The sequence below is a fragment of the Artemia sp. Qi Xiang Cuo genome, chromosome 21 (genome assembly GCF_049724085.1).
Source record: "Artemia sp. Qi Xiang Cuo chromosome 21, ASM4972408v1, whole genome shotgun sequence".
Lineage (NCBI taxonomy): Eukaryota > Metazoa > Arthropoda > Branchiopoda > Anostraca > Artemiidae > Artemia > Artemia sp. Qi Xiang Cuo.
The window spans coordinates 44962752-44977949 of record NC_142814.1 but is presented as its reverse complement, the minus strand read 5'-3'; the positions used below and the strand labels follow the sequence as shown (position 1 = coordinate 44977949).

Sequence of the window (15198 nt, the reverse complement as noted above, 5' to 3'; positions counted from 1 at the left end):
AATGGAGGCTTTAAAAAACTTCCCGAAAGGGATGTATTTCAAAGAAAAATAAAGAGCCACATTAAAACATATGCCAAGCAGGGATAATTCCTATAGTAATTCAAACTTTAAACAGCCCTAAATTACTATCGATGAATAAAAGAAACCAAAAATGAACAAAACAGAAATTAAGAATAGGACTAAGGAAATTGAATTGAAACTGTCGGGCATGTTAAGAGGGATATTGAACTAAGCCAAAACACTGAGCCTGATCAGATCGTCAAAGGGGCAGAGGTTCAATATGTCAGGTATTAGTTACAACTTTTTAAAACTAAGAGTGTTAAATTAAAACTTTCGGGGAATGTTGACCTCAGCCAGAAGACACCACGTGCATTCAATTTGCCAAAAAGTCATATCTGCAATATGTAGGGAATGGCTAAGGATATTAAGGTGTAACTCTCGGTGCTGTTTAGGGAGAACAGCTAAGGGTAAGTTGAAATTTTCAAAGAATGTGAGGAAAATTTTCAAGTAATTGAAAATACGCAATGTGTATCCAAGATATCGAAAGGGAGCATCTACAATATCTAAAAGATAGGTAAGGGTATTAAGTCGTAATTTTTGGTGTATATTGAGGTGGGTGGTAACCAAAATCGATAGTCACTATATGCATCCATGTTTTTAAAACAGTATATATGTAATATCTTAAAAACAACTAAGGGTATTAAGTTGAAACTTTCAGAGCATTTGAACTAAATCAGAAGACACTATGTTCATCTGGGTTGTCAAAAGAATGCATCTGTGACATCTCAGGAACGGCTAAAAGGGTAAGCTGAAACTTTCAGGGTACGTTTAGTGAGATGTTGAGCCAATTCAAAATAATTTACGTACATCCTGGAAATCAAAAGGGGTATCTGCAGTATCTCACGAATGGCTAAGGATATTAAGTTAAAACTGTTGATGAAGAAGATGTTGAACTGACTAAAAAGACACTATGTGCATTGAGGTGGTCAGGAGGACTTGTGGGTAGTATCTCAAGAACGGCTATGCCTATTAACTTAAAAATTTAGAGGAATTTAGAGGGTGATGGGTTGTTTAAATACATCAAAATACACTGTTTGCATCCTGGTTGTCGAAAGAGTTTATCTACAATAGATTAGAAATGGTTAAGGGTTTAAAGTTCAAACTTTCAGGGAACGTTAATGGGTTGAAGGGGATGCTGTACTAAGTGAAAAGACACTATTTGAATCCAAGCTATTTATAGGGAATATCTGCAATGCATAAGGGTAATGCATCAATGCAGATCAATTTTAAGCTTTCAGAGAATTTCGGAGGATGTTGAACTAATCAGAAGAAACTATGTGCATCCAAGTGGTCAAAAGAGTGCATCTGTTATATATCAGGAAAGCTGAAAGTGTCAAGGCTTGTTGAACGAAATCAAAAGACACTATATGCATCCGAGTTGTCAAAAGTATGTATCTCCAATATTTCAGGAACACCTAAGGTTATCAAGTTAAAACTTTCTAAAATATTTAGGTAAATCAGAAAAATACAATGTGCTTCAAAATTGTCAAAAAGACGTATCTGCAACATCTTAGGAACGACAAAAGATGCTAATTTAAAATTTTCAAGGAATTTTGGCTGGGCAATTAAATTAAATAAGAAGGCACTATGTAGATCTAGGTTGTCAAAAAGGTATATCTGGAGCATTTCACAAGCTTCTAGGGGCATTAAGTTAAAACTTTGAGGGAATGGTGAGGAGGTGTTGAATTAAATCAAAATAAACTACCTTCATGTAGGTCATCAAAAGGATGCATTTGCAATTTTTCAAGAATGGCTAAGGGCATCAAGCTGAAATCTTCACAAAATTAGAAGAGGGATATTGAATAAAGACACCAAGTTCATCAAGGCTGTAAAAATGGATTATCGACACTAAGAAAACTTTATTAAGTTTACGGTATTAAGTTAAATCTGTCCGGGAAAATTTAGGAGGATATTGAACCGGATCAAGAGACATCATGTGGAACCAGTGGTGAAGAGGACTTATTTGTCATATCTCAGAAACGGCTAAAGGTATTAACTGATATTTCCAGGAATTGTTGAGGGGGAGAATGCCTAACTATACAAAAAGACATTATATGCACCCTGGTTATCAAAACGGTGTATTTGCAATATCACTGAAATAGCTAAGGATATCAAGTTGAAATCTTGAGGGAATTTTGAGGGGATCCTTTACTAAATGTCAAGATGTACCGCCAGGATGTCAAGAATTTTCTATCTGGAAGGGACAGATTACGGCTTATAGAGCTTTTATAAAAGCAGTATTAATTGTAACAAAATAATTAAATAATAATAATAATAGTAAACAAATAATAATACGAAGTAACAGAAATAACTTCAAAATGATAGTTGTAGGCCAGTAAGAAAAAAATTGCACAGATTGCAAGAAAGGCGCTTTTCAATTCAATGGCACAGTTCATTGTAGGGATTTTGTATTAAACGCCAAGAATAACAAAATTACTTGTAATATGCGGTAGAGGAAGGAATCACAGAAAAATTGTGGATTCACAGTATTCTCTACTCACGGTAGAGAATGGACTCAAAGAGAATCTGTGAGTTGGACTCACAGATTCTCTACGAATTACGAATTTAATTCGTAGCTTGTGGGTTTTAAAGATTCTCTAAATCAATCTGGGTTTGCTACAACGGTGTCCCTTTCTCTTGAGGCATTTTTGGACTGAACCCTGACAGTGTTTTGTGAGTCTACCCATAAAACTAATCCCTCTGTCTCTATTTTAAGAAAGACTCTCCCAATCTCTTTCTTTGTGTTTCTCACTCTCTCTATTTATCTATCTCATAAAATAAATAAAAGTTCAAGTAGGGATAAAATCCTTTTAATAGACAGTGATAAATTCCACAACAATACTAGATATTTCGGTCACATGTGCAGTGACTGTCATCCGCAGTAATACTAAACTAAAACCATTTAAAACAATAATTTATATAGAAAACAAAATAAACTACATATGTATTGTTTAATAATCTTATTCTTTCCAAAGCAAAAATGGAAGCGAGTCTCTTTGACCTTCTTGGATCCGGTTCGTTAGCATTGAATAAACTAACCTTTGGACAGAAGTTAATCGCATTGGGTGAATTGAACTTTACTCTATCTGATTTTAATAAATTATTATAAATAGAGTTCAAACCAAATTCACCCGTGTCTCTATTTAAAGCCATATTCTTGAATAATTTTTTTTTTTATTTCAAGAGTTTCGCGAAAATTTTTCTGTAAACTCTGGTCCCTAGAAATCAAAGAGACATTATCGAACAAAATAAAATGGTCTGGAAAATTAAAAATATGTTCCAAAAGGGCTGAAGTGAAATCTTCAGGCTTAAAATTTTGCTTTAAAGCTGATGAAATAGAATCTTTATGCTGTAGTAATCTCATTTCTGAATTCTGATTAGTAGGTCCCATACGTGAGCTTCCACAAGTACATGGGATCTGGTAGACCCCACTTTATTGCCCCAATAACGTTAGACCTTTCCCAGAATTTAGAAAACTACCCCAAGTATTACTACTCTTTAAATCTACCTTTAGACCATTACTCTATAAAATTCCTTTAAGTTTTTCCCTTAGCCTGGGTACATATGGTAAGGAACAAAAAGCATCCTTCTCCTGAGTTTTTTTCAAGTTCCTTAGAAATCTCTAGAAAGTTTTTCCTTCTTTTTGAAAAAGTCTGGTTAATTAACCACTCTGGTTACATGTCACTTATTAGTATTTTTCTTAGAAAAGACAACTCCTCCTCAAAAACTTTCGGAGAGCAAATACTGAAGATCCGGTCAGATGAAGAAATGATCAAACCAATTTTTACTTGGCACGCCTGTTAGCTTACATAAAAGATGTTAGCTTGGTAAGAGCTTCCACCATGAAAACCCTTTCAATTTTTTTTATTGAAACCGGAATTTCCTAGTACGTCCATCAATGACATAAGGATTCTAAAAAACTTAAAAAAGGATGTTTCATTTACTAGTACAAAATCAAATAAGGGTAATACTTTAGTTGTATGAGTCAAAATAAAGGATTTGATAAAATCCTTCAAAAAGGATTTCAAAGGTCTTTAAAATCCTGAAAAAAACTACAAAAAGCATTCATATAACCCGACAGACTCTTATACAAATAATTTTAAGAACAAATTAAAGTACTTGAAGGACGAAGGAAAAATTACACCTCAACTTTATTACAAATGCCTGCCACACAGTTCCTTGTGCCCTAAATTATATGTACTTCCCAAAATCCACAAGCCGAACCTACCATTACGACCAATTGTGTCAAGTACAAGATCACCGACAAGTATTTTGAACAAGTGGTTAATATCAATCTGTAAACCACTTTTGTCTATACAAATTTCTTATATTAAGAATTCTTCGAATTTGGTTGAAAAACTAAAAGAAGTAGAAATTTCTTCAAGTTCTTTGCTTTCAAGCTTCGACATTGTATCAATGTACACACATATTGATGTAGAAGCAGCCGAAACTCTTCTAGAAAGAGAGCTATTAAGAAATGTGTAGTTGTAAAACGGATTTGGAAGTTTCTGTAATTATGTATTTAGTAAGATTGTGCAATAAGTTCTCTTATTTTTTTTTTAATTTAGAAAGGAATTTTTCGAACAAGTAAATGGTTTACCTATGGGGGCCCCTTTATCACCATTATTAGCGAATATTTTTTTGTAAAATATTGAAACAATTACGTTAGAGTCATATTTTTTAAAACATAATTTTTGGGGCCGGTTTATGGATGACGTAATCTCAGTATAGAATTATGGAGAGGAGAAATTAAAAGAATTTTTGGAACATCTTAATTGTTTGGTCGGTGATTTAAAATTTACTGTTGAATTAGAAGAGGGTAGGAAACTTCCTTTTCTTGATGTTCTTCTTTAAAAAAATTAAAACAGTCTGGATTTTAAAATTTATTTCTGGTCACGCTCGCCAAGTAAAAATTCGTTTGATCATTTCTTCAACTGACCGGATCTTTAGTATTTGCTCTGTGAAATTTTTGAGGAGGAGTTGTCTTTTCTAAGAAAAATACAAATAAGCAACATGTATCCAGATTGGTTAATTAACCAGACTTTTTCAAAAAGAAGGAAAAAGTGTCTAAAGATTTCTAAGGAAGCCTTAGAAACAATTCAGGAGAAGGATGGTTTTTGTTCACCCAGGCTGAGTGAAAAACTTAAAAGAATTTTACAGAGCAACGGTCTAAAGGTATCTTTAAAGAGTAGTAGTACTTTGGGTAGTTTTCTAAATTCTGAGAAGGATCGTAGTTTTCTAAGGAAGGGTAGTTTTCTAAATTCTGATGACTTCATTGGGACAACAAAGTTGGGTCTATCAGACCCCATGTACTTGTGTAAGCTCGTATAAATAATAATAATTATAATTTATTTATAACCCACTTTTATACAAAACAAGCCGAGTAAAGTACAGTAAAAAGGAAAAAAAAATCAAATACACAGAAAAGAAGATAACTTAAACCTTAATCACTGACAAAAACACACGGATAATATTATGGTTTGGGCCTAGGGACACAAAGGCATGCCTTGTTAAATTATTACTAAGCAAGCTCGTATGTGGGACGTACTAACCAGAATTTGGAAATGAGATTGCTACAGCATAAAGACTAAATTTCCTAGGCTTTAAAGCAAAATTCTAAGCCTGAAAATTTCACTTCAGCCCCGGAACATATTTTTAGTTTTTCAGACCATTTTATTTTATTCGATAATGTCTCTTTGATTACTAGAGACCGGTGTTTAAAGCAAAATGTTCGCGAAACTCTGGAAATTAAGAAAATTTTATTCAAGAATATGGCTTTAAATAGAGACACGGGACAATTTAGTTTGAACTCTATTTGCGATAATTTATTAAAATCAGATAGAGTAAAGTTCAATTCACCCAATGCGATTAACCTCTGTCCAAATGTTAGTTCATTCAATGCTAACGAACCGGATCCAAGAAGGTCAAGAGACTCGCTTCTGTTTTTGCTTTGGAACAAATAAGATTATTAAACAATATTTAGTTTATTTTATTTGTATATAAGTTGTTGTTTTTAATGGGTTTAGTTTAGTATTACTATTGATGATGGTCACTGACCGAAATATCTAGTATTGTTGTGAAATTTATCACTGTCTATTAATAGGATGTTATCCTGTTTGAAATTTATTTATCGTCATGGAAAGGCAGTGTGGTCTTCAAAATCATCTATATCTCATCATATGTTATATGTACCCGTCCCCTTTAATCACATGGATTGGTAGTTAGTGTCTCTACCCCTAATTTTGCTTATTTCCTTTTTGATGTCTAAGACTAAAGTACATATTTTGTTTTAAGGGAAGTTACATACACAGAAGGCTCAAACCTAAGCTGTCAATATGATGCTACTTTCCATGAGATTAGTGTTGCTGAAAACTATAATGAAGTAGAAAATGTATTTATTACAGTTGCTAAGGATTTTCTCAGACTGCAGGAACGATCTGGATCCTGGAAAATTCCAAACTCACTAGAAGACAGGTCAATAGGTAGTATATATTGTATTCTAAAGTCAAAACTGTTAATTTTATTAATCTTGCTCTGCTTCTCTTTCATCTTAAACTTTACTTAATACTGAGAGAGACATATTGACCATCCAAAAAGATACACCAGTCATCCCTTATGTGTTCCACTGCCCTGAGGTCCTCCTACCAGGTATGGCAATCGTCTTGATATTCATTGAGTGCTACTGGTAGGCGTAGCGAAGATTCTTCTTGGATCTTCCTCTTCTTCGTTGTCCCTCTAACTGCAACTCGTGTACCGCTCTGTTAAGTGTATATTCTACGATATGAATAGCAGTGTCATCTATGTTGATCAACAGTGTCATCTATGTTGATCAACATCTATGACTATGAGCGGGTATGAAAAAGAGCGAAGAGTCTGGTTGATAACGTAATCTGTCCAGATAATTTCCAATACGGTGCTGCCACAAAAAGTAAAAAACACAAGGTAAAAGTTATCTTGTATTTGGGTCAAAACGTTGTCTAGTTTATTTTTTGCATATCTTCCAATCGTCTAAGTATAATAGTTGGTTTCACAACCTGACAATGCTGGTGCAGTATCCTACGAAGACGGTTGCTCTCGAAAGCAAGCATATTCTTTCCTTGTTGCTGATATACGTTCCAGAAGGAAATAAAGGATGTTTAATTCTGTTAAATCACATTCCTTTGATTCCATAAAAGCAAAGGCTAAAATTGGGAGTTGTGTCGTGAATATCAAATTCACTTATATGTCTTCTTTTTTTAGAGTTAATCCTAGTAAAGAGCAACCGCTTTAAAACTGTGGTTCTCCTTTATTTTGTTGCATTTTTTATGAAAAATTGCAGTTTGCTAAAATCCAATTACTTTTAGTTCTTTGTTTCATGTTGGTTAAAAGAACGTATCACACTGAATCATCTAGGATCCGCAAACCCCCTGATCTCCTTAATGATCTATGAAATTGCTGTGGTCTAAACTGGGTTGACTCCATAGCGAGCAATTAACTAAATAAAATTATCATGGTTTAATGTTGGCTAAGCAGTCCTAAACAGACTAGTTCCTAAACAGACTAATTCATAAACAGATTAAAACAGACAAAGTCATAAACATACTAATTAATTTATATTCCGTAATTCAATTAAGTTCCCTAGCTATCTATTAAATCATGATGGTTTAAACCGTGTTGGACTATAAAAAAAAATGTACTGTAATTTTGTTGAAGAAGAGCTTAATAATATTTTTAATAGAAAATTTTGAGAGGAAGAAGAGTATTGTCATTCACTAGGAAGGAATCTGTGTGACTTGTGATCTTCTAAGTGGCTGAAGCCATCAAGACCTCTACAATAGGGTTCTCTAATGTTCTAATACATTACATATATATTTTAGAACACATTGGAACGTTGTAACCTATATACATGGATATCAACTATATTGAATTGAAACTTCAAATTGCAAAAAAATAAAGTTCCTACTAAACATCAACACACTTGGTTTATTTAATAATAAAGTATACAGCTTCGATTCCCTGAAGCAAACTTGTACGGGAAAAACCCTCCTAATAAATCAATAATTTATTATTGATTTATTATTGACTAGCCTACGTTGCTGATTTTCTTTTGTACCCCATCTCAGTTTCCGGTCCAATAAGTCTCACAGGTTTAGTCACTGAATAAAATCATTCATTCATTCATACTCCTTTACTCTGGTCAGATTAAAATTTTTATAGGATGTATTCCTGGTCTAGGAATATACAAAAATCAGAAAGAATTTTACGAAAACTTGAGAAAGAATTTGATGAAATTTCAAATTGTAAAAAAAATAAAGTTCCTACTAGCCTATAGTTCTACTAGTTGTCCTACTAGCCTAGTTCTATAGTTCTATAGTTTTCCTACATTTTTGTATGTATTTTTTTTTACAAAGAAACAGTCAAACAAATTAATGAATTTCAACCTTGGCTAGGTTCAAAAGGTTAGGAAATTAGTTTTAAATTCTTTAATTTTTTTATTTAAAACAAATTTTAGATAAATTGCTTCCATACTCATTTATTTTATTTTTATTTTTTAGGACTTGGTGATCGTCTCAGAAGTCTTGGTTCATCAAAGTTAAACATCCCCCGGGACAAAGAAAACAAATTCACACTCCTCAAAGATACTCTAAAGAATATGTTCCAATCCCAGTAGTTCTATCATGGTAAATTCTTAATAAGTGCTGGCCTCTGATCGTGAGTCAACTGATACAGAAAAAGGAGGACTATATTTCAAAATTTTAACCTTAGAACATAACCCCAATTGGCAAGTATATAGCCTACTGCTATATACTATAGTAATAGCCTACTGGTACACGAGTTGATTTTTAAACTAAGTATAAATAGCTCCAAAATATTTGTACCGTATATACGAAAGATTTACTAGGCAAAAAAGACGGTCTACTGGATTTTCTTTCTTTTTTTTTCTTTTCTGTTTTTTTTTCCTTTTATTTAAATTTAGGCAAGCCTGAACAAATAATCAGAGAGAAAGAAATATAGTTGGTTATAAAGTGCTAGTAAGTTGTCATTACTTATCAATTTATTCCTGAAAGATATTTTGATAAACAAATCATTATAAAAATGGGTCTCGTTTCTTCAAAATTGGTTCGATATTGGGTATTGAATTTGGTATTAAAATTGTCATGAAAAAAAAATTTGCTTAGTGACTCGTGACCTTGTTATTCGGCTAATTGGTATTAATTTTGGAATTCAAATTGTCATAAAAATGGGCCTTGTTACTTAGAGAATAGAAGTTGATTAGAAAAACATTATAAAAATGGGTTTTATTGCTTAGAGAAACGGTTTGACACAATATTAAATATGAATTTCAAATTGTCCTGAAAACGGACTTAGTAACTTCAAGAAAATCGAGGTTATGTCAGACATTAAACTTGATTATTAAATTGTTATGAAACAGGGTTTTGTTGCTTGGAGGTTCGGAGCTACTTAGAAAGTCGACTCGATATCAGAAATTAGATTTTAAATTGAAGTTGTCATAAAGAGGGGTTTTGTTGCTTGCAGAATCATTGACTTGTTCAATCGGAGCTTGTTTAATCGGATCGGAGAACGATCTACAATGAAATGTGTCATTTTTTCAAATAATTAGGTTAATAATAATTAATTAATATATAATAATATATTAATTAATAATAATATATAATAATTATATTAATAATTATATATTATATATATATATTAATAATTAAATATTATATATATATATATATATATATATATATATAATATTATATATTAATATAATATATTATATTAATATATAATAATTAATAATAATAATAATGTTACCCTCTGTACACAACAAAAATGCACTAGAGAGGAGTATAAGAAAATGAAACGAAAAACAAAAAGGACACAGACAAAAATTATTCTCGACAACTTTAACTTTTAATACTCATTCAACAGTCAATTCCTTTTCCAAAATTTTTGTAAGGGTATATGGACTAATGTAAGGTATTAAATTTGAAATTCAGATTAAGCTATGTTTTTGTAATAAAAAAAAATAGGTAAAAAATATATACAATGGAAGGATTATAGAAATTATTATTCAATAGAGGTTTTATTTTTTGTCAAACTTGTCTCACAGCACAAAATAGGCAAATTAATTGAAAAACATTGGTTATATTAATAAAAGAAATTTCTTGACACCTCAGCGAGTTAAATGCCCTAAGACAAATTCCCTGTTAGAACTGATGGCAAGTGGAAAAAAAATATTTATTAGAAATTAATAATTTTTTTTATGTATTTAAACCCAAATAGTACTTTAGTCTGGGGATATTCTCTTCTTTGGAAATTTTGGTAATCAAAAAACTGTTGATAACTAATCTCTTCTGCCATCAGTGGTGGATCCAGGGGAGGGCCCCCCCTCTAACGTAGTCCAAAGTAGTGTAATTTACTTAATTAACACAAATTTGCGTTAATTAAACTTGCTCCTAAAGGAAGTTTATCGGATTAACCAATTTTGCGTCCCCCCCCCCCCTGAAAAAAATCCTGGATCCGCCCTTGTCTACCATAAGTAGCAACAAACAACAGTCCAACTAACAAGATTAAAATTAAATGACGAAGTTAATATAATTATTAAATTTTTATTGGTAAAACTATTGAATGTCCTTAAGTTTCATTGTGTAATGTCAAACTGATACTATACAAGACACCAGAAACAACATGCAGTAGTCGCACTAACAAGATTGAAATAAACATCAATTTAATATTGTTAGATTAAGTCTCATTTAATGCAGTGGCGGATCCAGGAGGCAAGGGGGGCGCCCCCTAACGTAGTTTAAAGTAGTGTAGTTTACTCAATCAGCGTAAGTTTGCGTTAATTAAACTTGCTCCTAACGCAAGTTTATCAGATCAACCTATTTTGCCCCCCCCTAAAAAATCCTGGATCCGCCCCTGATTTAATGTCAATATTGAATATTGAAATTAACAATGTCCCCTGCGTCATAAGAAAGCGAATATAAATATGAAAAATAATAAAATAGTGATATTTATCAAAAAGTCTAACATAAATTAGTATGTTATGAACAGCATAAGATGATATGCAAGGCACCAGTAGCATGGGCGCCCATAAGAGGGGCAGGGAGGCGTCAACCCCCCTTCCCCTTATTTTTAAATTTTATATATTTAAAGGGAAAATCGTGTGGTTGTACAATAAGCGGCTCTTTAATGAAAATAATAAAGTATATATGGATATTCAAGGATATGAAGTATTTTTCAATCTAACTTATAGGTGTCCATGACCAGTAGCAAAAAACAGTAGTCAAAGTCACAGGATTGACATTAGATTTTGAAATTAATATAATTCTTAAAATTCATTGTTATCGAACGTCGAATTTCAGTTAAATGTCAAACTATCATTATTAAAATTGTTATTGTTAAAATTTATAAAAGGTCAATATTGAATATCAAGTCTATGCTATTCAATGCACTTGAATAAATAAACAGTAATCCAATTACCGACATTGATATTATAAGTCATACTTATTGTCATTATTAATATTGTTATCGTTGAAAATTATAAATTATCATTAAATGTCATTCTTCATACATAGTTCCTTCTTCTGCTATGCAAGCCACCATTAAACATTAAACTATTATTATTAGTAAAATTGCTATTGTTATTAATTGTCGCTATATGTCATTATTTATAAATAATCGCTTCTTGTGCTATGTAAGACACCAGAAGCAATAAATATTGGTCAAACTATATTGGTCAAAATAAATATTGGTCAAAATAAATATTGGTCAAACAACAAGTGACCTGAAATTAAATGGGAAAATGAATATCATTATTAAATTGTTATTGTTAAAATTTATTAAATGTCGTTATTGAATGTCAGACTTAACAACGCCCCTTTGCATCATCGGAAGATGAATATAAAAATAATAAAATAGCAGTATTAAAAAAAAAAAATCATAAAATAGCATATTATGAACAGCGTGGGATGTCATGAAATACTGTAATATAATATGTTCTAAAATACAAATATATTATAACTTTACACTATACTAAATTTAATATGCAAGAAATTTTACCTGTACATTTAACAAGTCGTTGTGATTTCAGCTCTCAAAGGCAATAAGAGGTAAGGGGGGTGGGGATCTTAAAACAGCACTATTTTTGCCTAGTAGTATTAGCTTATTACAGCGTCGTGGTCTTAAGCGCCAAAATTGGCTTCCAGTATATCTCATGCCGACGTTCTTTTATAGCACATAAGACATAACTTAAGCGTCAAAATCACGCTCGAGTCACTATTCTTAGTTAAGCCAAAGAATATTTCACATGCTAGCTTCCTTTTATAGTCCATAAGGCACAGTTCAAGCGCCAAAATCACGCTCGAGTCACTATTCTCATTTTCATAAGAATATCAAACAGAGTTACCTATAATTAAGAATTTTCCATGTTTCTCAATTTCAAATCCCGGTGCCTATTGTGAAATGCTATTAGTTGCTGCTCAAGCAACTATGCAAGTTAAGTTTTTCAGTTTTTGTATATTAGTGCACATTTTTTGTGTTACATTGATGTTTCCATATGGACAAAGTGTTTATAAATATTGTTAAACATAGTAAAAGCTGTTTTCCGAGTCATAGTTTAAGTTTTTCTGTATCAGTTTAGTGGTTTCACCTTCCATATGGAAGTAAGATATAGTAAAAATAAAGTAAATTATTAGTATTAGATTCCTTATTTATTGTTTTTTTTCAGATTTTCTGTGCGAAAAACCACCTTGATTCCCTTTTTTTCCCTGCCGCTGATTTTAGTGCTTCTGGGCTACTACCCACTGCACGCATGGTATAAACAATATATTAAAGCACAGTGTTCATTGAATAATTATCGTCACAACAGTATTAAAAACTTAAATTTAATATAGGGCTTTCTTGAAGACGACTGGGCTCGAGTCAGGAGTCTTGAAAACTCAGCTTAGTCTTGAGTCAGCTTGAGGGTTAGTCATGACTCTTAGCCTTGTGTCAGCTGAGTCTTGAAGTATTAAGTCATCTTGAATTAGTTTTGAGTCTTGAGTGAGATTGAGTCTTAGTCTTGACTCTTGAGTCAGCTGAGCTTTGAAGACTCAGTTTAAGCTTGATATTTTCTTGAATCTTGAGTCGTAGTCTTAGCCCTTAGTTTTCATTCAGCTAAGTCTTGAATAATCAGCTTAGTCTTGAGTCAGCTTGGGTCTTGAATCAAATTATATGCTTCAAATTTGTCATTGTAATAAAATTTCCTAGCAGTTGGACTGACCGTTTTGTGATCCTACAAGGAGTACCAGTAAAACATAAAATATACCTTAAAGGAAATGTTTTGAGATACTGATTACTAACATCCACCAAATATGCACGCTTTTTCTCACATTTTTTATTCTATGAATTTTTCATTAATAAAAAAAATGCGAATTTTTAAAATTAAAAATATGAATTTTTTATTAGCATTCTTCAAATATGTACGCTGTTACTCAATTTTTTTTTAAATTAATTAAAATATGAGAAAAAAAGTTAATGGCAGTAGTTTTCGAATAGAAAATACGTTGACCACATTTTTTGTGTATATTATAAAGTAAGAATTGTTTGATTAACGTGATAAATTCTGGAAAGATGAACCACTAAATTGATGCCATTTTTTTCACAAGTCCTTGGAAATTCCAACCAGAATCCTGTTATATGGAGTGGAGAGGCTCATTAATGTTCACTGTGGTACCATGTATGATATTTATGTATTTACGTGCATTGGAATTACTCGATTAAATTATTGGGATGAAAAGCACATTAAAAACTTGAAATAGAGATTTAATTTTTTCTTTTTAATTAAATTATATGACTTGGAACAGATTTCTAGTTTAAGAATATTGTCCTCTTTGCTGCTCTGGTATTATCTTACAATAATGGTCAACTTAAGAGGGCGCTACACTCGAAGAGAAAATTTCCCGTTGAGATCCATCTTCATTTGATCAGATCTAAAGCCAAGGGTGCCACTGGGGGGGGGGGGGATTGCTTTCCCTAAACTTGGGAAATTCCTTTTCAGGATGTTTTCATTTGAAGAAATCGACGAAAAGCAACTATTCAGTCTAATATTTTCAGAAATATGTTTTTCTGTAAAGAAACTAAAAACACTAGCGTCTTTTACATTTTTATGATTTGACACCGCTGCCCACCATACCTTAAGTGACCCTTCAAATGGGCACCAACTCCATTGTTCTGGGCACCAATTTTCATTAAATATTTAACCAAACGGTGATATGTAGTAGCATCAGATTCTACTAGTTTTATATACTGATTCAGTAAAACCCTTTTAAACTTTGTTGAGGGTAAAGTCTTGAATTTTGCAGCAAAATTGCGGCATTTTGTCTGGTCGCCTCTTTCCCTTAATCAAAATAAGCGCCTAGAAAAAAAAATTCCCACCACAACTTAATGCAAAATAGAGGTTTTCAAATGTTTATTTTATTGCCAGTCCCAGAATCATTGCAACTGATAGCGCAAATGATATCAATATATCCATAATAATATATAAATATTTCCATATCCCTATATAATATCCATAATATATAATTTCTTCGAAATTTCTTCAAAAATCTTGTCAAAACTAAGATAAGCCTGCATAATTCAGAGAAACTGGTCAGTTTTCTTCAGTATTTCTTTGCATTCATGGTACCATATGGCTCATTCTTTATTTTCACTTGATCTGAGAAAATTTCGTCCACCTTTGCCCCGCCCCCTGGATTTTGACGAAATTACGCGCCTGCTTGAATGCCTTTAAAATTTACGTTTAACTCTTAGGAAATCGTAATTTATAGTGATCTAAAGTTTGAAAATAATATTATACAGTATGCATTGCACAATGGCGGATCCAGAGGGGGGCGAGGGGGCGCGGTCCCCCCTAGCGTAGTCTAAAGTAGTGTAATTTACTTAAATAACTCAAGTTTGCGTTAATTAAACTTGCTCCTAACGCAAGTTTATCGGATCAACCTATTTTGCCGCCCTCCCCCTAAAAATTTTTTTTTCGGATCAACCTATTTTGCGCCCCCCCCTAAAAAAATCCTGGATCCACCCCTGACATTGCAATTGAAATATACTCCTATTGTGACTGATGTTCTTGAAAGAAAAGACTAAATTTCTTTTAAAAACTCTCAGTTT

General features: G+C 32.3%; 1 protein-coding gene across 3 annotated transcripts in view; it reads left to right on the top strand.

The window, feature by feature from the left end:
* Window positions 1-9643, top strand: part of LOC148939611 (ras-like protein family member 12) — a 59653-nt gene extending 50010 nt beyond the window's left edge. For all 3 annotated transcript variants that reach the window (XM_089107122.1, XM_089107120.1, XM_089107121.1), the window contains exons 5-6: window positions 6355-6542; window positions 8595-9643. In XM_089107122.1, coding sequence (XP_088963248.1) covers window positions 6355-6542; window positions 8595-8710 — 304 coding nt within the window. In that variant the 3' untranslated portion in view covers window positions 8711-9643. The remainder of the gene's footprint in view (window positions 1-6354; window positions 6543-8594) is intronic.
* Window positions 9644-15198: the final 5555 nt, after the last annotated feature.